The 21,022-nt window shown below is 39.3% G+C and overlaps 1 protein-coding gene across 1 annotated transcript in view; it reads left to right on the top strand.

Moving 5' to 3' along the window:
* Positions 1-21,022, top strand: part of Fbxl17 (F-box and leucine rich repeat protein 17) — a 485,368-nt gene that overhangs the window by 459,656 nt on the left and 4,690 nt on the right. The window contains exon 8 of the mRNA XM_045132854.1: positions 3,635-3,777. Within this exon, the coding sequence (XP_044988789.1) occupies positions 3,635-3,777 (143 nt within the window). The remainder of the gene's footprint in view (positions 1-3,634; positions 3,778-21,022) is intronic.

Raw genomic sequence — 21,022 nt, forward strand, 5'->3', positions numbered from 1 at the left:
AAAGGGACTGTCTGACCGTCAGCAGTTACAGCTACCAAGATGTAACTATAGTTTCCCTTAGTTACCTCATGCTTAACTCCTCATCTCTGGGAGTAGTCTGAGGTGGTAGTCTTCCTAGAATCAGTAGAGACTTCCTTGCTTGTTTTTACTTGTATTTTTGATGTGTGTAGAGTATGTGCAGTAAGTTGTGTGCATGTGTGCAGGGGCCAGAGGAAAAGGCAACTTGTCCTCTTTTCACTTATCCGCCTGTTTCCTTGACACAGAGTCTCCCAGACCTGCTGTTTTCACCTTTTTTTTTTTTTTTTTTTCTGTCAGCAAGCCCATATGCTCCTTTCGTCTCTGCTCCCACCTTAACCCTGGACTAAGGCTACAGTGTATGTAGACAAGCCCAGCCGTTCAGTTCTAGGGAATGAAGCCCAGGTGGTCTCAGGCCCCCATACTTGTGCAGCAGGTCCTCATTACCACTGAACCATCTCCCAAGCCTCGAAGTGGAAATATTTTAGAAACAATTCTTACTCACTATGAGTTACTTAACTATAGTTTTCTTTGCCCTAAAATGGTTAATTTTTCTGCAGGCTATTGAAGATAAAGAAAATTTTCTTTAGGGATATACTTCTAGGTCCTCCCTACCCACACTCACATCTAAATAGCATTCTTGCAGTGTAGTGACCAGTCCATTTCCATGAAGAGTGCTTACCACTTTCATGCTGGTTTGTTGCAAAGTGTGTCCTCTACACTATAGTTTCATGGTGCTAAGTATGCTGCTGGATTTTTCGTTACTGTTTTTCTGCTGTGTGCTTTATGTCTGCCCCATTGTCATGCATCATTCACTGAACACATCTGGAAGGAATCTGCCACCTCTTTGAGCTTGTTACTTTACCCATGTGGAATGATCCACAGTTCTCCTGCCCTTTCTCATCTTTCAACTTTCACGTGTGTTAATACTTCACCCATCAAATTTGCCACTGCTCTTTGTTTTACTGGAGAATCCTGGCTCTTCCTTCAAGACCTGGCTTAGCTCTTCTCTGAGGACATCACTATGATGGAGAAGCAACAGTCATTGACATATTCAACTAATATTTTTAAAAACCTAGTCTGTACTGGGTACCAAGCTTATAACAGTGAATGGGAGCTTGCCCTCATGTGACAGGTGGGCCATAAAAACGTAAGCAAATAAGTGGCATTCCCTGTTGCAGTAAATGTCCAGTTGATCAATTCTGAGCATCTATCTGATCTTTGAATTGAGATCTTGAAGGTGAGATGGACTTAGGAATAGAAGAGATGGAGGACGGGCATTATCTCATAATTGTTTACTGGCTATTTGGCTTTTCCATTCAACCCCACCCAACTTCACCTCCACTCCACCAGCTTCTGAGCTAAATGTATCACCATTTCCGTGCTCACCATGTCTCACAGCAGTTCTACCATGGGAATGCAGTCAGTAGAATAAGCCTGGCCCCATGGTTCTATTTTAGTATATCTGACATGTAGAAGGGGATGAGAGCTGAAAAATTATTCTTACCTATTTATCTTGTAACATTAGGAAAGTTATTCAAAATCTGTGTGACTCAGTTTCCTGATCTTTATAGGGGAAATAGCAAAAAGACTTCATAAGATTACATGGGAGGGTTAAATCACATAATGTGCCACACATTTTTATGTAAGAGCTCAGCAGGGAAATAATGCTTTAGCACAAATGAGGTTTTGATTGAATAAATGAATGAGTTAAGGAATGATAAAGTTTAATTCTAACTTTAGCAGATAGAATTAAGTCAAAACACAAACTAAATGCTTTGATTCCTCATTAGGTGTCATTTTATCGTATATTTTAATGTAGGCAAGATATAAAAAAGCAAAGGAAAGGTCCATACATGAGCGATTCGAACAATGAGTCAATCTGTGGCTATTGACTATTTATAAAGTGACCTGTAAACGTGTCACATTTCATGTGATTTACCTTGTTCCTTGCTTTCATGTTCTAACCTTAGCCCTTCATAAAATAGCTCTGCCACAGTCTGCTGGTCTCGGGCCTTCCTGAAACCTGTGCTTTGTCATCTTCTAAAATCACAGTTTGAGTGCTTTGTACTAAAGGGATTTTTTTTTTATGTATCTCTTAACTCAGTGATCACAGGAGTTCTTCAGGATATCATAACCAATGAATGTTATAACCGTACCAGAGATAACAATGATTTTCTCATGTCAGAGACAACAAGGGGATTAACCTGGGATACTGCTCCTACTACATACACACGCATGCATGCACATGTGAGAAACCTTAGCCATGTATAAAAATGAAAGCATTAACAAACTGATGGCAATAAGAACTTAAGATAATTCTTTCCATGGTCTTGATCCTGGAAAACACTATAATCATGATTGTTTTATGAGCTTAAATGTCTGGCTTCTTAGGAGTGTCTTGGTACTGCAACGGATGGGCAAGAGCATTCCAGGAAAAAAAAATACCAATGAATTAGCAAAGAGATTTTACCAAGTGATCTTTGCTGAGCTACATTGATTAGCAGGAGGAATTCACTCTGCTCTCATCAGTATCTTGGGCATATTTTAGAAATACCATACACCTTTAATGTTATGGAAATGGAACCATGCTGTTTTAGGAAGGAAATAACTAGCAGGCAATGCTGTTTTCCTTTTTAGTACTTGTGGCATTGTTGTCAGGGTTTTTATTCACAAACCAATGTACCACAGATTTATTCTAGCCAGAGGTATTGAAGCCTGTTTCTGTGCTTCATAAATGTAGAGAAGTTCACCCCTATTCAATGAAGTCCCTAGCACATGTCTGCATTCACTGATTGGTTACTCCAACAGGATGACAGGTTAAGGAGCTGTGCAAGGAAACGTAGTGCACATTGAAGATCACGGGACAAGTGTCTGCATTTTAGTAGTGGTACAGTGCTAAATAATCAAGAACAGTGGAGATACTGACATAATTTTCAGATGATGGGCTCCATTTTATATGTTAATAGAAGGAAGATTTCTGATATGATGAGGAAATTTACCATAGCCAATGGCATTCCTTTTCCTGCACTCTAGCATGGCACCAATTAAATTCAACTATATGTTTAATATACTCTTAATTCCCAACAGTCCCAGGAAGGACTAATGTGAAAAATACTATATGCTTTTACATTTTACAGGTCAAGGACAGATGGAAAAAATTATGCTGATTCATAAAGGAATTCACATGCAATATAACATACCTCAAAATGGTGTTTATGTGGGGTTTTTTTTCCTTTAAAAGTAATTAAAATTACCTTGAATAAAATTTAGTTAGTACTTGGGGATTTTGCAGTGCTATATCTATATCATTCATTTTAACATATTTTTTCTGCAAGTATGAATGTTTGAAAGTGTTGGTAACCTTGCAATGGGTAAAACTAATAAAAGATTGTATCCATGAAAGGGAAATTATGGAAACATTATTCACTTTACAAAAGGGTTTGTCATAGGACAAGCTTTCCTAAAGCATTTCAAATTTAATTTAGTTTATAAAACATTCATTTACACAGAGCATTTCAGGAACAAATTTAGTGAGGAAATGAGAGCAATAGTCATAATCAGATAGAGATCCCTTACACTGTTAACACTAATGCTTTCTCTCTTCCCTTTCTTTCAGCACTGATAGCCATTGGGCGATACAGCATGACTATAGAGACTGTCGATGTTGGATGGTGTAAAGAAATCACAGACCAAGGAGCCACCCTGATTGCACAAAGCAGCAAATCCCTGAGATATCTGGGGCTGATGAGATGTGATAAAGTAAGAGTTTTCTATGTTTTCTACATAACAATATAGTAAATAACTCGATATTGCATTCCTTTTCCTTCTGTGTCCCTGCATACATAACAGTATACACATATGTACACACGCTGTTATAGCTTTGCATTCTTGGCATGGTTTGCTAAACTAATTGTAGATTATTTTTGCATATCTCTGTTTAATAATGAATTTTGTGCTTAAGAAGAATGAAATAGCAATCACATGGGATCATTTTAGATTTTGGCATACTATTCATAAGTCCATGGATCATAATTTAAAAGGTTGCATAGCGAACTGCACTTTGCAAGGTTTAACTTTAAAATTCTATTCTCAGTTCCAAATTTCCTGGAACTGTAATGGGGAAAGACCAATGCCAAACTGTTTTTTCATAAGCATGTAATTTAATGTTTACCATGTATGTATTCTGGCCATTGGGAGTAAGAAAAGGCCATTGAAGAGGTATGTAGAAATTTATATCTCCCCTCATATCAGATGCCTCTCCTATCACATTATGTGACATGGTTCCAGAGGCAAAGCCAAAGGCCCATGGAGCCAGCCAGGATGTGAACATGAGTTTGAGAATGGTGCTTTACTGTGCTTGGAGCCTTTAGCAGACTAGGGAAAAAAACGTTAAGAATCTATATAGAACACTAGGCACTATGTGGGACTTTTCCTCTTTGTGCTTCCCATGTTTTCCCCATGATAACTGTATTAATTAGTCATTGGCATTGTGAGAAAATGGAGACTAAGAAATACCAGGTATTGGCTAAAGACTATTCATCCTAGGCATTTAAAATATTTCCAGCATTCCTTGCACAGTGCTGGGGGCAGCCGTCAGCCATGGGGCTGCTTGCTTTGAAAAGGTCTGTCTCACAATACTTGCTAAGTAAGTGCTGGCATCTTATTCCAATTTGTACATCCATGCTACTTCTAAAGTGGTGATTAGGAACAAATCTAGGAAAAGTGTGAAACTAAATACCCAACCAAATAGCTCTCAAAGGGCATGCGTTTTCTAAGTGGAAGTAGTTTGGGGGAAGAAGAATAGCCTCTTTCATGGACTGTTTTGACATTTTTTTTTATAATAGTCTTGTTTTTCAAACTGTTTTAAAGTTCCAACTTATCCTAGACCTTTGCCAGTTCGTTATGTTCTAGAGGTTATACTATATATTCTAAGAGCAGCCTAGAAAGCTACTTACTTTGTAGCTTAGCAACAACACTGAGACCCAGAGGCTGCAAGTCCCCCTCAGAACTTACTGTTAGCTGACCCAACACTGCTACTAGCCCTGACACTTTAAAATGACATCTGTTAAAATAAGTTAAATGGTTTACAGTAAGCAAAATGCTCTACAAACATAAAACAATAACAGCAGACCTTGTCAGCTTCCACTAGTAGGAAGAAATGCTGTCTGAGTACTGTCTAACCAAGGACACCAAAATTTATGCGTTCTGACATTTATGTCAGCAGTCATTCTCTGAATCAATATAATTCTAGCTCATCCTCCTTAGAGTTGGGGTCAGCTCCACCCTCAGAGATGATTTTTACCATTTTATGTTCTTGTTAGTACAGAAGATTGTTCTAGACATACTTGTTGACCAGTAGTTGCTGATTTTGAGTTAAGGAATTTGAGTCCTTTTTTTTACCTAAGTGCAAATTATTGGGAAAGGAGATGAAGAGGACTCTACTCAGCAGTATCCCTAAGGACTGTAGCCTGTTCAACAAGAACTTTTCTGAGTGCCTACTGGTTTTAATACAGTGCCATCTGGCCATAGCCTGCTGTGGTTCAGCCCAGCCCAAGAGTCTCACTCAGCCTTACTGTCTGGCTGTCTGAGATTCAAGTTAGCTCCAAACCAAACAGGTTCCATGAGGACTGAGGACACTTCCAAGTGACACACAAAGTATGAGCAAAGCACAGAAAGACCTGCTCATGGGTGCTATTGGACAGAAACCCAGACTAAACTAGCTATTCAACTTTTGTTTTGTTTTGATGCCATTCGCCTATATATTTTTTTTTATTTTTGGTTTTTTGAGGTAGGATCACACTCTAGCTCAGGCTGACCAGGAATTCACTGTGTAGTCTCAGTGTGGCCTTGAACTCTCAGTGATCCTCCTACCTCTGCCTCCCTAATGCTGGGATGAACAGCGTGCACAACCAAGCCTGGCTATTTTATTTTATTTTTATTTATTTGAGGGAGAGAGAGAGAGAGAGAGAGACAGTGTGTCAAGGCCTCTAGCCATTGCAAATGAACCCTAGACACATGTGCTACCATGTGCATCTGGCTTGTCTGGGTTCTGGGGAATAGAACCTGGGTCTTTAAGCTTCACAGTCAAGCACCTTAACTGCTAAGCCACCTTTCCAAATTATAATGGTATCCAAAGACAGATTTGAGTAGAGAAAAAGTTAGTAATGAGGACATGTCTTTTGGAGTCAAGAGTTTGGGTTCAGTTTTGAATTTACATGGACTTACACACTTATTAGTTGTATAAGCTTGGACAAAGATTGTTGCCTCCTTTGTAAAATTAGGAATATACTAGTGCCTAGCTTATAGAATTGCAGTCATTTAAATGAGTTCACATATGTAAAATGCTTAGAATAATGTCCATTATCTACAAAATGCCCTGTATTACTATTATTATCACTAATGTCATTATATTAACCTGTACTGTTCTACATGAGCTGTCAAATGAGAGAAAAATATGCATATGTGCCTCTTGTTCCATTTTGGAAGAATATTGAAATTAGGGGGAAAAATAAGCTCAGACTGTAGAAGGTACCTTTATGGTTTTTCATCACCTCCATTTTAAATTAATATTTTCTATGCAAAGTTCTCAGTAACTGAAGTTCATGCACACTTTGAAGAAAACAAATGCCTCCATAGAACAGTATTCATTTTTAATAAAGTTACTAATCTATCTCTTTTTTTTTAAATTTTTTATTTATTTATTTGAGAACGACAGACACAGAGAGAAAGACAGATAGAGGGAGAGAGAGAATGGGCACGCCAGGGCTTCCAGCCTCTGCAAACGAACTCCAGACTCGTGCGCCCCCTTGTGCATCTGGCTAACGTGGGACCTGGGGAACCGAGCCTCGAACCGGGGTCCTTAGGCTTCACAGGCAAGCGCTTAACCGCTAAGCCATCTCTCCAGCCCTTACTAATCTATCTCTTTCAGGCACAGAGATGAGGAAAGAGTTGAATATGACTGTTGACATGTGCAGGGGAAAATAAAATCATAACAAAAAAGAAGAATAGAAGTAATAAATAGGAAAACTAGGATTAAGGTGTAGAGAAGAGTCACTGTGTACCTTACCTCAGTCTGTGATCACGAGTGGCCACATGCTTTACTAAGTGTCAGGACCTATCATTCTTGCCTCTATACCTCAATCAAATCTGATAACCTCTAATAAAATTCATTAGATTGAGGTTCCCACACCTTTCTTCCCCTCAACTGGAGTCAACTGAGAGGCATGAGATCCTACCATCCACACAATCTCCTGGTCAAAAATGGTTTCCATGGGATCCCTAAGCCAGATAAGCTGGGGACATATTGGTTTGTGAGGTCTCTCCACTGATGCTCTGGGATCCTGTCATTCTGAGAAATAGTGAAGTCTAGTTGCATTTTCTTTACATGGAGTAAATTTTATTTGGGGTCACTAAGGTTTGAAGGCTATATTTCATTAAACTCGTGATTTTTTTTTTCTCACTGCAGCTTGTGAGGAGTTGCAGGAATAATAAGATAGCTTTTATTTGTTGTAGAAAAATCAATCTCGTACTCCCTTCCCCCCTCCTTTTCTTCTCCTTCTCTACCTCTTATTTTTCCTTCGCCCCCTTGGTCAAGCAGAGAGCACATGAGAAACATTAAATATTTTCTTCACAGCTAAAGGAGGGTGTACTTGCATTATCAAATAATGTCTAAGCTAAATGCACTAATTGTTTGGCTGTACCATTGCTAATTCCTAAGGAGGGATCCTCAGGCTGTCAACAAATGTGACCTTCCCCATGCAGTTGTAAAGTTAGGAAGTGCATTAAGAAGTCCCAGTTTGAGTAGCTTTTCCGATTCTGGATGGATAAGCATGTTAAAAGGTTTTGAAGCCAGGGCCACGTAATCTCCTAAACTTTAGTACATTGTAAGAACCAAAAGAAGAAAGCGCTGTGTGAGACTGCTTTGATGAGTTGGGGTGAGCTTATATTCTTAAAGACTGTTCAAAGGCTTACTTGACCCTGTGAATTAGGTCTGACCTGAAATCACCTATCAATTTGACTCACATTTATTTGGTGATTTGCTTAAAAATGCTTGTGTAATCAATGGGATTCTAATAAAAGTGATATGTTTACGCTGGCTTCCACAGCCGGTAGTAGCTTTGGTCATAGGAATTGTTTTCACAGCTTCAGCGAATTCCAGGCTCTCTATAGTTCTGTTTCTTATGATGTTTCCTTCATTTCTTACAAGGCAGCTTGGATGAAGAATAAAACTAAAAAGAACAAAACATTTTCATGAGAAAGCTATAGGGCAAATGGAAATGAAATGTTCAAGGTTAATGAAAAATGTTTGGGGGAACAAGGTTGATGAGAAGACAGGGAGCGCAGTGGCATGGCATTGGCTGAGAAACCAGACCTCGCCAGGGGCAGCCTGGCTGGTTTGGGAAATCTCTGCAGTGTGTGTTAATACCGAAGTTTGGAGACACAGGCCTGAATTATGAGCAGTGAATAACATCATAAACGTAGCAATTCTCAAATGCCAAACCCTTGTGAAAAGCAGTTGGATGGAGAAATGCTGGAGCTTTTAAAAGCTCCCTTTCACTTTCTATTTTTTTAACTTCATGCAGAACTAATTTTACACACTGTTCATTTGATTTGAAAATGCCAGCGTCTGGGGTATCATTAAAGAGCGTTATTGAGGGAGCCAGTCTTGGCAAAGCTTTTGCTTAAAGTGCTTACTTCTTATGTTCCTGCAAAGAAGGAGAACGCGTACCTGGATTCATACCCAAGGCTGCTCCCCTTGGCCTTCAGCAGCTTGCTGCCCTTGTGCTGGGAATGTCTCCTGGGCTAGTGGAGGTGTCTGGAAGGCTGTGAGGGCCTGATACTCAGGGAATATGCTTGCACATAGGATGTGAAAGATCCACCCAATGTGCTATGACCAAAGCCTCTTGGAATTTCTTTGATTTCTAGTTGACATAAATTAGAATTGCACGGGCGTAAAGAGTCCATCCAGCAAAGATCAGAGAGGAGAGCTGCCTCTGTGTGACCCCATTGATGATCTAGCTTCCTTCAGGCCAGGGCCTCTGTGGAGACCTGATGACTATTGAGCCACACCATGAAAATAATAAAATTAATTCATTTCTCATCAAATCTTCCAAGACCTTCTTCCTCATCTGCCCAATGCTTGAAATTCTTAGTTGAAGAGTGAAATAGGTGATTTCTTTTCATCAGTATTGTTTGTTATATTCTCTGGGACATAAGAAATCCTAGTTTTCACACAGAGTTCCTTATTTAAATGGCAGAGAGATTTTATTTGATCAAATCAATGGGAAGCTAATATGGAAAGCGAGTAATGGAAACCAGTCAGCCCTGGTTTACAACCTTATATCAAGGGCCAAGTTGTATGTGCTCAACTTAATGTAAAAATATTCAGGAAAATGTGACCACTGAGCTGCATTTCTCAGGAAGTAATTATGGTAAGAGAAAGCCTCAACAACCAAAATATTTCTGTGAAGAAAATGGAGTTTTTATCAGCTTGTTTAGGAATTGTGAGCAGGAAAGCCCTATGGGGAAAATAATACAGGACTCTGTAACTAATATACAGAACTAACTGGGAAAATCAGTTCAAGAGAAAAGTAATTTGTGGGGTACTGTGTCCAGGACTGTTTTGGTAGCAATTCAGCCATGAAACAAAGTGTATTCCTGCAGGGGTTCCCCCCTTACCTGCCACATATGCACAGCTGTTTTCAGATTGCCCTTAACCAAAGCTTCAGCTTTAAAATTAGTGCCATGTCAGAGAAAATAAGCTGGAGAAAACCTCGACATTCTGTCCTAGTGAAGCAGGAGTGGTCTGACTAGACCAGACTGTGTAATGTCGGCGCAGAGCGATGCAAGGATCACCACACAGCCACCATGCTGGGCCTGTGTGCCAAGAGAAGGGGTGATAAAAAGTGCTGGAAGGCGTCCGGGCCTCTAAAATCTGAACTGAAGTCCTTTACTTGAAGCATCAGCATCTTGTTCCTTTTGCTGATAAAACAGTTTCTGCAGGTGATTTTCACACAGGAGCACTTTAAAACACATTTTTACAACCCTCTCCTGATTATTCCTGGTAATTGAAATAGGGAAAAGCCTATCAGCTGAAATTCAGAGGTTACCTCTCAGCTCCATTGTAGTCAGGTGCTGCCATCTCCTTTTCTTCCAGCCCCTAGTCACCTGCACTGCTAAGGATAACTGGAAACACCTTTCCTTTTTTAAGTCAAGCCACAGGCACTAGCATGGGTCTTGATGGAATAGGCTGAACTGGTAAGCCCAGCACCACACTTCTAGGTTTCTACCTCTGCCAGCTTAACCATCTGTGGACTTGAGGCAACTTAATTTCTAAACACCTCAGAATCAAGTAAGATTCAACTGAAAATGAACATAATAGTAATATTTATTGCACAGAGGGTCATGACAAGATTAATTGAACTATTGGAATAAACCACATAGCCTAAATTTAGGCACAGGGTAAATGCTCAATAACTATTTACTTCATTATCACTTTGTTATTATTTATGTGTACTTACATGCCTGCATAGGGTTATAATATTCTAGCCATGAATATAAATTCACATGCTAAGTTCTTTCAAAGGAAAGGCAGCCTCCCAAGATCTGAGCAGTAATTCTTAAACGTAATAAAAGGTTTTTCTTCTGTCATTAGATTGCAAGAAATCACAGTAAAATTTACAGATGAAGAAGAAACCTAGAAACCAATAGGTCTCAGGGATTGCTTATTTCCATATTTGTTTTGTTTTGAATAAAGACCTGCTACTCAAAATCAAACAGCCTGTCAGCATGCATCCAGACCAACCGTGTGTGTGTGTGTGTGTGTGTGTGTGTGTTTTGTTTTTTCCTTCAGGAAAATCGGCATCTGGTAGAACTTGTGAGATATGCTGTAAGGAGCGGCTTGTGTTTTACTCACTACTGTTATGGGGTTTATATATTTTGACATTGCTAGCTTATTTTCCACAGGGTGGGAAGGAGTGAGCCTACTGTTCCTCAAACACTATAGAGAGAGTAGAATTTGCCCAGCATCATTGCCTGGAGTCAGGAATCACCTGGACACTTTAATTTGCCTTTACTCATTATAAAAGAATGAGGTGATGGGATCACTTTTTTAAATTTCAAAATACAAAGGTAATGGCAGTTCCCCAGCACTTGATTGAGTACAAATACGGATGGCCACACTGGCCTGTGGGACTCAGGGACTCCTGCAGGTTGGAAAGGAAGAGACTCAACCTCAGCATTCAGCAGTGTCCATTGTATAGATTATTATACTTCAGTCACTGTGGTAGGTGACATGGAACCTACGGCCTCTTGAAAAAAACAGAAAAGCAACTAAAATGTTGTGAGGTGGCCATTGTTTTGTTTTGTTTTGTTTTGTTAATGGATGTACAAAAATATGTTTCTCCTGAGCAAGAACCTTCCCACTGATTTTCCCTCAGCACCTAGCCATGTCCCTCCATAGTCCTTTCTTCTACCAGTCTGCTGTTGCATTTGTGATAGTGACTGTTCAGGAAGTTTCCCTGACTTTCTCACCACTCATAATAGGTTTTAATCTGCACTGTGGCCCTGGTGCTGCTCTCTTCAGGGTCCCCAGTGTCCCCAACTGTAGTGGTCACCTCCCTGTCTCCTTTTTTCTCTATCTTTTGGAGGCTGTATATATGTAGTCACCCCCTCCATCGTCGAGTGCTTTTATTCATGCATGTTCCGTAGCATCACCCTGCTAACTCTTCTCCACCTATGTCTCCTGCCTCTCTCTGCACTTGTTTCCTCCTGTAAAGTAGAAATCACAACAGCATCTTATCTGCTAGGATAGAAAGAGGGAAGGTGAGTTATTTGTATAAACTTCCCCATATGATGTAAGCATTGGACATTAGCTCTTATTTGTTATGGTAGGTAGTTCTTATCATATTGTAATTTTTTTTCCTTATCTTTGTCATGCTCCTTCTCCTCATTAGAATACAAGTTCTGTGTTATTTTATCAGGGTTTGGACATTTTCAGGCATACACCAGTTGGTAGATAACTATATAGTAAGATGCTGAGTGAGTGGATAGATGGATGGATAGATTAGACTACCTATATATTAGATATCTTTATTTATGTATCTATATACCTATATTAGATTACCATAATACTTTTTAAAATATTTTATTTTTATTTATTTGGCAGAGAAAGAGAGAGAGAGAGAGAATGGGCACTCCAGGGCCTACAGCCACTGCAAACGAACTCCAGACTCATGTGCCCCCTTGTGCATCTGGCTAACGTGGGTCCTAGGGAACCAAAACTGGGTCCTTTGGCTTTGTAGGCAAATGCTTAACCACTAAGCCATCCCTCCAGCCCTAGATTATCATAGTATTTGTCACTTGCATTCTCTTCAATCAGAACAGCTCTTTATTGTTCAGTTTATTTGAAATCTACTTCCTACAACCACAAAATATCACATATTTTCAGATTTCTAATACGTAAATATACTGATTGTATTGATGCTGCAGAATATGTTTGTGAAGATAAATTCATTTTAGAAAACAGGTCAAATCCATACATTATACCTGATGGAGGCTACAGTTCTAGAAAAAGTTTTTTTTAATCAGATGGCAACTTGGTGATTACCACTGCCTTGGTTCTTATGTAAGAGAATAAAAACTGACCTGGGAGTGGTGGCATATGCCTTTACTCTCAGCACTTCAGAAGCAGAGGTGGGAAGGTCACTATGAGTTTGAGGCCAGCCTGAGACTACATAGTGAATTTCAAGTCAGCCTAGGCTAGAGCAAGACCCTACCTGGAAAAAAAAAAAGGAAGAAAGAAAAGAAAGGGAAGAAGGGAGGGAGGAAGGGAGGAAAGAAGGAAGGAAGGAAGGAAGGAAGGAAGGAAGGAAGGAAGGAAGGAAGGAAGGAAGGAAGGAAGGAAAAGAGAAGGAATAAAAACTGAAATCAAGAAAGCCATTGGGGGGCTGGAGAGATGGCTTAGCGGTTAAGCGCTTGCCTGTGAAGCCTAAGGACGCCGGTTCGAGGCTCGGTTCCCCAGGTCCCACGTTAGCCAGATGCACAAGGGGGCGCACGCGTCTGGAGTTCGTTTGCAGAGGCTGGAAGCCCTGGCGCACCCATTCTCTCTCTCTCCCTCTATCTGTCTCTCTCTCTCTCTGTGTCTGTCGCTCTCAAATAAAATAAATAAAAATTAAAAAAAAAAAAAGAAAGCCATTGGACATGAAAGTAAACTTTTTTTTTTTTTTTTTAGTTCAGAGAGTTTTCCTCCTCAGTATGTTTTCAACTTCAGGAGTTTACTTTAGAAATACCCAGATGTGCTCCATAAATATACTGAATTTATCATTCTGAGACTATGTTAATTATCTTATTAGGGTCCAGGGTTTTTTCAAATAGCTAACTTTGGCTGAACCATTTGAAATAGCACGTGTGACACCCCTTAGTGGTTTTCTCCATCCTGGCATCCCACTCCCATTTTGGTTTTCTTGTGCTCTGAGCAGTAGATCAAGTCTACAGGCAGTGGTGTGTGCCTCAGCAACACTAAGGAAGTACTCTACCTGGAGCTTGTGCTCAGCTCGAAACATCTTCTAGGTGGAGGATTGCTTGGTAATACAGGGTATAAACATATCACTAATTTTTTTTCTCTGACAGTCTTGTTTCTGGACTTCCTGTCACACTAATCTCTTCAGGTTAGTGAACCCCAGTTCTCACTTAACACTGCAGGATGGTTCTGTGATCCCCATCTCCCAGGCTCTTTGCTGCTGTGCTAATTCAAGTGAATAGAAGCAGTGCTAGTGTTAACAGGCAACATACATTCCATGAGAAAGACACAGCGTGAAGCCAAGCCTGTTGTGCTATTGACAGAGCATAAAACTTCCAGTCATCACAGAGGCTGAGATGGAATGACCGCATTCAACAGAATTGACTGAATTTATGGGCCTGCCTCTGTCAGGTTCAGTGCATTCTCTGTATCTCTAAGCCTTGGGATTTTTAGATGAGGGCTTTTTGTGGGGTTTTATTTTTATTTTGGCCACCCAAAAGTAAGTAATTCATATTCTCTCTCCCTCTCTTCCCCTTCTTTTTTTTCCCCCTGTGCTTGAAGACTCCAGACTATATAAGAGATTTGCATGTGAGGCATAGCACAACATGGCTGTGCTATAATCAGCTGACTCCTATGTTGGGCAGGTGGCTATCAAGCTCCAATGGGATATTTAACTTAAAAAAAAATGTATTAAACGGGAGTGGAAAGATAACTCAGTCAGGAAACTGCTTGACTTGCAAGCATGGGGACCTGAGTTCAGTTCCCAAAATTCATATAAAAATGTCAGATGTGGTGTCGTGCTCTTAAAATACCATTCCAGAGGGGCAGAGACAGAAGCATTCCTGGGGCTTGTGGGCCAGCCAGTCTAGCCTAATTGGTGATTCATGACAATGAGGCATTATCTCAAAAAGAGGTGGACGGCATTCATGAGAAATGAGAGAACCCCCAGGGTTGTCCTCTGATCTGCACACATGTGCACACACACACACACACACACACACACACACACACACGAATTTTAAAAAGGAAGCACTGTATTAAATAGTCTTCAGGGCCTTCTCCCACATCATGCATGTTCCCCTGAAGAAGCGCTAGGTTCCTATGAAAACTAAATTTCGAGGATTTTTTTTCTTTGCTTTCCATTAGTTATTGGGAAGGCCAGATGGTGGCCTTCTTTAATTGTGCCCAACTAGAGATCTAAGGCTGCCTGCCAGTATTTCTGTACTGGTGCACAGAGTAAGTCTTTGTTTCAGGCAATGATGGATATTTGAAATAGACAGACTAATAAGCTATAGGCACAACAGTTTCTCTCCTCAAGCCCTCCTGAGCGAGTTTGATGTAGACAGGTTCATGAGAAGGGGAATGGTGCTTATCCCCTTTAAAGCTTGCCTTCAGTTTCCAAGGGCCGAATTGCCTGTGTCCTCTGAGAGCATTTCCCTCAGCCTTAGAACAGTAGGTCCTAACCTGAGCTATATATGTGAATCTCCTTGGAGCTTCCAAATGTGGATCCCTGCACCAAGACTGTCTTAATTCCCTGGGAGATGGCCTGGGCACTGGGGTTTTAAAGAGCTTTTCAAGTAATTTTAATACAGTCACTGTATTCTTGTCATGTTCCTTGTGACAGACACAATTTAATCCATCCCACATCATGAGCTGTATATCATTCATTGGTTATGTACAGGTCACTGTGGGATTTCTGGCAGGGGCCTTTAGAATGAGAAAGAGAGGGTAGGAAAGGAATGTGAAGTTGAGGAGAGAGAAGGAGATCAAGACTCTGAGCTAGAGAGTTTGGCCTCAGTACTGAAGATAAAGGTAAGAGTTGTTCAAGTAGTGTGAGATTGCTAATTTTCCACTCTATCCTAAGGGAAACCTTAGGTAAACATAGCCTGCCATCCAAGCACGGCATGGAGAATCCCTCTGCAAAAGGAGGGTAACGCATTCATAAAAGACAATGCAGGCCCACAGAGATCCAGTGCTGTTGTTGGCTGTGGAGGATCCTGGAAGAATGGCCAGTGGGTTGGAGTGGGGGGTAACTGCTGCTTTACCCTCCTAGAGCTGAGGATGTAGTTCTGTGGTAGATTATTTATCAATGTGCATGAAACCCTGAGTTTAATCCCCAGCATCAAGGTTAAAAAAAAAATCTTGGTGTCTTACTTGAAGGATGTTAAACTACACTCTGATGACATGCAAATTTGGGGTAGTACTTAACCTCAAGTAAATTATCTTCTTTAATAGGCACCCATCTTGGAGCCTGTGGCCATTAGGTGAAAATTCAGTGGGGTGGGTTAATCTGAGTATGCATTGTCCACAGGTTTTTGCTAGCACCTGGTGAATACTAGGTTTCAGGAATATCCAAGATAATTTCCCAAGAGCCAGGAAACAAAAACAGAGTCCCTGGCCTACTGTCCCAGAGACAACACTGCTTTCAGGCAGCCTGGAGATAGCCCCTGGGGCTGTTAGCATTGAGTGACATTACCCAGGGAATCTGCAGAAAGTGACAGACCAGCATGAGGATGAGAATCCTGAATTAGGAGGCAAGAGCTGAGTATGCTATTTGTAACACATTCACAGATGTACTGTGGGCATCTTACTTTTCCCACCTGCGCAGAGAAGTACCTTTTTCTTTTTCTCTCACCTCCTCAAAGCAGAGAGCTGTTTGAAACAAGTCTTACTTTAGGTACACACTCGAGTTTGTTGGATGAAAAAAGAGGCACACCATAGTTGACAGAGTTAAAAGATTGATCAGTTCTGTTCTTGATCCTTATTTCCTTTCTTCTCCATATAACATGTATGTATATGTGTACACACACACACACACACACACACTCAATGCATGGAATACACAGACTGATCCCTTGTGCCTGGAAGTCCACTCAAATATACTCTCTTCTGGAAAGCCCTTTCCTACACTCCTAGGGAACACTAGGTACCTGTTAAGTGTTTTCTTTTTATGGCAATGTGCATCTGCCCAGAAAGCATTTCTCAATTTGTGCTGTTGCTGTTGTAATTGCTTTTTCTATTGGGACATAAGCCCCAAGAGGGCAGGGACCACATCTCATATCCATCTTGCTCCGAAATTTCTGAAACATGGGGAAATATTTTGCTGGGTGAAAACATTGTAGATTCTGGCATAGTCATATTTGTCCCTGTCAAAAGGCTCTTGTTCATCCTGTCTCCATAACACTCCATAGAAGCCTCAAGTAACTACAGTTCAATCACAGCTCTATAACAGAATCATTGCAGGCCAATGAGATTCATTATCATTTACATTCTCATACAATAACCATTTATTAAACATTGTCAAGGTCTTTGAAACTATTAACAAGCCAAGTGGAATCTTTGTTTTTAATGTTAGTAAAAGAATATCAGTAAGCATTTTCCTGGACAGATGGGTAGCTAAGAACCAATCTGACACTTCTTCCATCATACAGTGTTACCCAGTGAAGTGTGGTTTAGTGTGGACAGCATCATGTATTGGGATCCTGAATTCAAGCTCTAGCTGCTATTACTCACTGTCTGATCCTGTGAGAACTACCAAGTCTGTCTGAGCCATAGTTCATCTCTTTTGTGGGATATTAGTGTCTAGATGCCTGGAAAATAGTAGATACTCATTGAATGGTGTTCCCTACTCATCTTCCTTCATCCTTACTAGAATAGAGATATAATTTTATTATTGCCTTATTGCTCATCAGAGTGAAAACTAACAAATCATCTTCCTTCATCCTTACTAGAATAGAGATATAATTTTATTATTGCCTTATTGCTCATCAGAGTGAAAACTAACAAAAATTTTCAAGTATTTTCTCATGCTGAATTGACAAAAGAGCTTGATTATTCCCTACCAGATAAAATCCCAATCCTGCAAACTGTGGAGATTTTTCAAAGCTTGAGAATCCTACTTAACATCTGAAACTATTGACATGTCTCCCCATTTACACATCCAGTATAGTAAGTTACTGATATACAATGAGGAGGGTTACCATCTTTAATCAAAATTAGAGCTCAGTCACTTCATGACAGCTGCCTGACAGCCATGTGACCCAGTAAAAATTCTTACACCACCATTATAAGCTGATTTGTTCTTATATGGAAGATTATTGGGAACTCCAAGGAAAGTGTATCTGTAAAGAGGTATCTAGTTATGACAAACAGAAAAAAGTAGTAACCCAAAGAGTCACAGTAAACATGAACCTGGGGGCTAGAGGGATAGCTTAGTGGTTAAGGCATTTGCCTGCAAAACCAAAGGACCCAGGTTAGATTCCCCAGGACCCACGTTAGCCAGATGCACAAGAGGGAACATGTGTCTGGAGTTTGTTTACAGTGGCTAGAAGCCCTAGTATGCCCATTCTCTCCCTCCCTCTCTCTCTCTCTCTTTTTCTCTCTCTCTCTTTTCCTTCTTCCCTCCCTCTTTCTCTGTCAAATAAATAAATATTTTAAAAAAGAAACTGCTACCTTGTAAATGGAATCATCTGGGATTAAGGTGTACTTAACCTCCACAGTTTCTGATGCAATGTCACCATTTCATTTGCTCAAAATAATTTCACTAAACAATGCCTGTAATTATATAGCCAACAAATAATTATCATGTATATGCTATGTGCTAGGTATGCTCCACATGGTATTCTGGAAGTGAACAAAATTAAGAAACTGGCCCATGAAGGCCATATTCTAGTAGTGTGAGAATATATCCTAGTATGTAGGACTGAAAAAAAAAAGAGTTGTCAATAACCAGTCTGGAAATAATACAATACATTTTAACATTGATATTTTAAACCAGGCTAGAACCTTTTCCATTAAAGAACAAATCATTTTAGTGCTTTATTCCTACATATGACTGAATATATTCCAATACTAGGTTTCTTGGTTCTACTGTCAATAAGAACCATGACCTGTTTGATAATGTGAGCTAATGAGAAAATGAGAAACACTTAACATAAATGGTTTCTTCAGCAATTTTCATCAGTACTTATATTTTTTTATTAGGAATTATCAATGAAAAGGTGATTCTGGACTAGGTTCACACTTATCTGGAAATTGTGGTACATACTGATGAGGAGGTGAGGAATGTGAGATACTCTAGATTGGCTGTTTGAAACCGAAAATCTGGAATGCTGAAGGTTCTCTTCACCCCTTCACAGCACCACCAACAGCAATATAACAAAACTGTGGTATGATTTACCTTAATTAGCATAGCAATTTTCCTTACATTTCCAAAAAGTGCTAATAGATGTTAACTCAAAATAGATTAAAATACGAGACAAATTGCTACTACCTTAAAAAGAGTTATAATAATTTTGAAAATGTAAATTATGGTTATATAGTCTTTAGAGAGAACTATAAAATCCAATCTTATATGTACTTAAAAAAAAAAACCTGTGGCACATGCTTTTCTTTCTTTAATCACAGTAATTTCTTCAAATAACACCTCTGCATATTTCTTTAGTAAGATACACTTCATTTGTCAAATTTCATGTGTACTAGAAAACTTGCCATTGATAGTTTCCAGCAGAAGAAAAAAGAAATGAATACAGAAAACCAGGAATCATAGAGAAATTAAAAGATATCTTTTTCTCCCTTTTAATATTAGATGTATTTGATAATTTGGACAGACAATATTCCTTTCATCCTAGCAAGTGGAGTTGCACATGACAAAATGTCTGCAGAAATGTGTATGGAGGCCCAAGGCTTAGAATGATTTGGACCCTCCTGGTGCCTTACACTAAGCTCCTCTATAGCAACAAAGCACTTAGAGTTTATACAAAGAAGAGGTGAGCATAATTTGTACTTCTGAAGAGCAAATGAATATAACTTTAATGTAAAATTTGTCATGTTATATCACAGTATAAAATATAAAATAAAACCTTCCCTATTGTGAACATACGCATTTCCCCTGAATAACTTCTTTCCTACAAAACTCTAAAAGGGAACATTTGTTTCCATCTGCTTTGTCTTCTATGATTTACAGGGCACAATTAACAAAAGGGTTGCTTAGAAGACACATTATATCCACAGAAGACCACTGTAGCCATTTTGGATATGGCTATACAGAGCCAATGTGTTATCTATTACCCATAAGCTGTGAAAACCAGTGAGTTAACATAGCACCTCCTCTCTATTCTCAAGTACTGGTGTGCCTTGCTTTATGCAATAGAAATAAATAAATAGAATTTTAGTAAATCAGAGGATATACATTAAGGGACCTAACAAAATAAACTAACCCTATCATGAAAATATTTGCTAAAGTGAAAGGTTATTGCCTAAATTAGATACTTCATAAGGCCATATTTTCATGCATCATATTTTATTAGAGTGAATTATGTACCTCTTTTCTGGAAAACTTATCACAGAGAGCTATTTTCTGTTTTTAAAAATTTGCTTTCTGAAACAAATTGCCTGCCAACACTATGTATAAAACTGTGTACTGACCATATATAGATTAGAAAAGATATTCTGTAGAATAGTCCTGTTTTAATGTTAGGCTTAAATGTTTGTCTTCTAAATCCTTTTCTGTTGAGTCTGAGTTCGTAGATCCTTCAGTGCTAAGTGGCCTGGACTTCAGGTGCCTCGTTGGCAAAGGTGTTCTCTCTGACTCAGTGACTTTAGTTCTCTTAAAGAAGCCTGCATGGCATGCTCATGGCAGAGGGGAAAGGTGATATAGCTGCAGTGTAGAAAACAGTAGTTAAAAGAAAGGAAAAATTACCTGACTATAGGTATGTAGTAAGAAAAGTTCTAGTGACTCTCATAGAGCAGGACTCTATTGCACTCACAATCCCTTTTGGCCAGAGAAGTTTCAACATGAACCCTGGTATATAGGTGTCTACTTGTCAGTATACAAATATTTATTGGTAATTCTTAATAAGTTTATTTTTTTAAAAAATTGTTAGATATACATACATACACCCCTGCCATTTATTAAAGACTAAAGCAATTTTGCATAGTAATGAGATGGGGATTGTTTATTTGGGGGGAATCTTGTTTGCTTTTGAGGTAGTATCTTGCTCTAGAATTTGCAATGTAGTTTCAGGGTGGCCTTGAACTCACAGTGATCCTCCTCCCTCTGTCTCCTGAATGCTGGAATTAAAAGCGTGTGCCACCACATCTGGCTATTTTTATGTAAAGGATGAAACCTGAATATTTGCTACTATAGGATATAGAGCTTCATTTAAGTTTTCCAGAGTTGATCAACTTTTTATAATCACCAATGCTGAGAATGCAGCTTTGAATTAATATGTAGTTCAAAATGGCAGAAGTATATCTAAGAAGTATATTATTTCAGAAAATTTTGAAAATTTTGTTTCATTTCCAATCTAAAGTTCATTTAACATTTGTTTAATGAAACTTAAGTCAGCAACACAAACGGAAAAATTAAAAAGCAAACATTCTAACATAGTATAATCCAAATATATACTAATTTAATACCTATATGCCAAGGTATGATGGTAGAAAAATTTAAAAAGCATTGTTTCCTACAACCAAACAATAATG

Source organism: Jaculus jaculus, chromosome 13, assembly GCF_020740685.1.
Source record: "Jaculus jaculus isolate mJacJac1 chromosome 13, mJacJac1.mat.Y.cur, whole genome shotgun sequence".
Classification (NCBI taxonomy): domain Eukaryota; kingdom Metazoa; phylum Chordata; class Mammalia; order Rodentia; family Dipodidae; genus Jaculus; species Jaculus jaculus.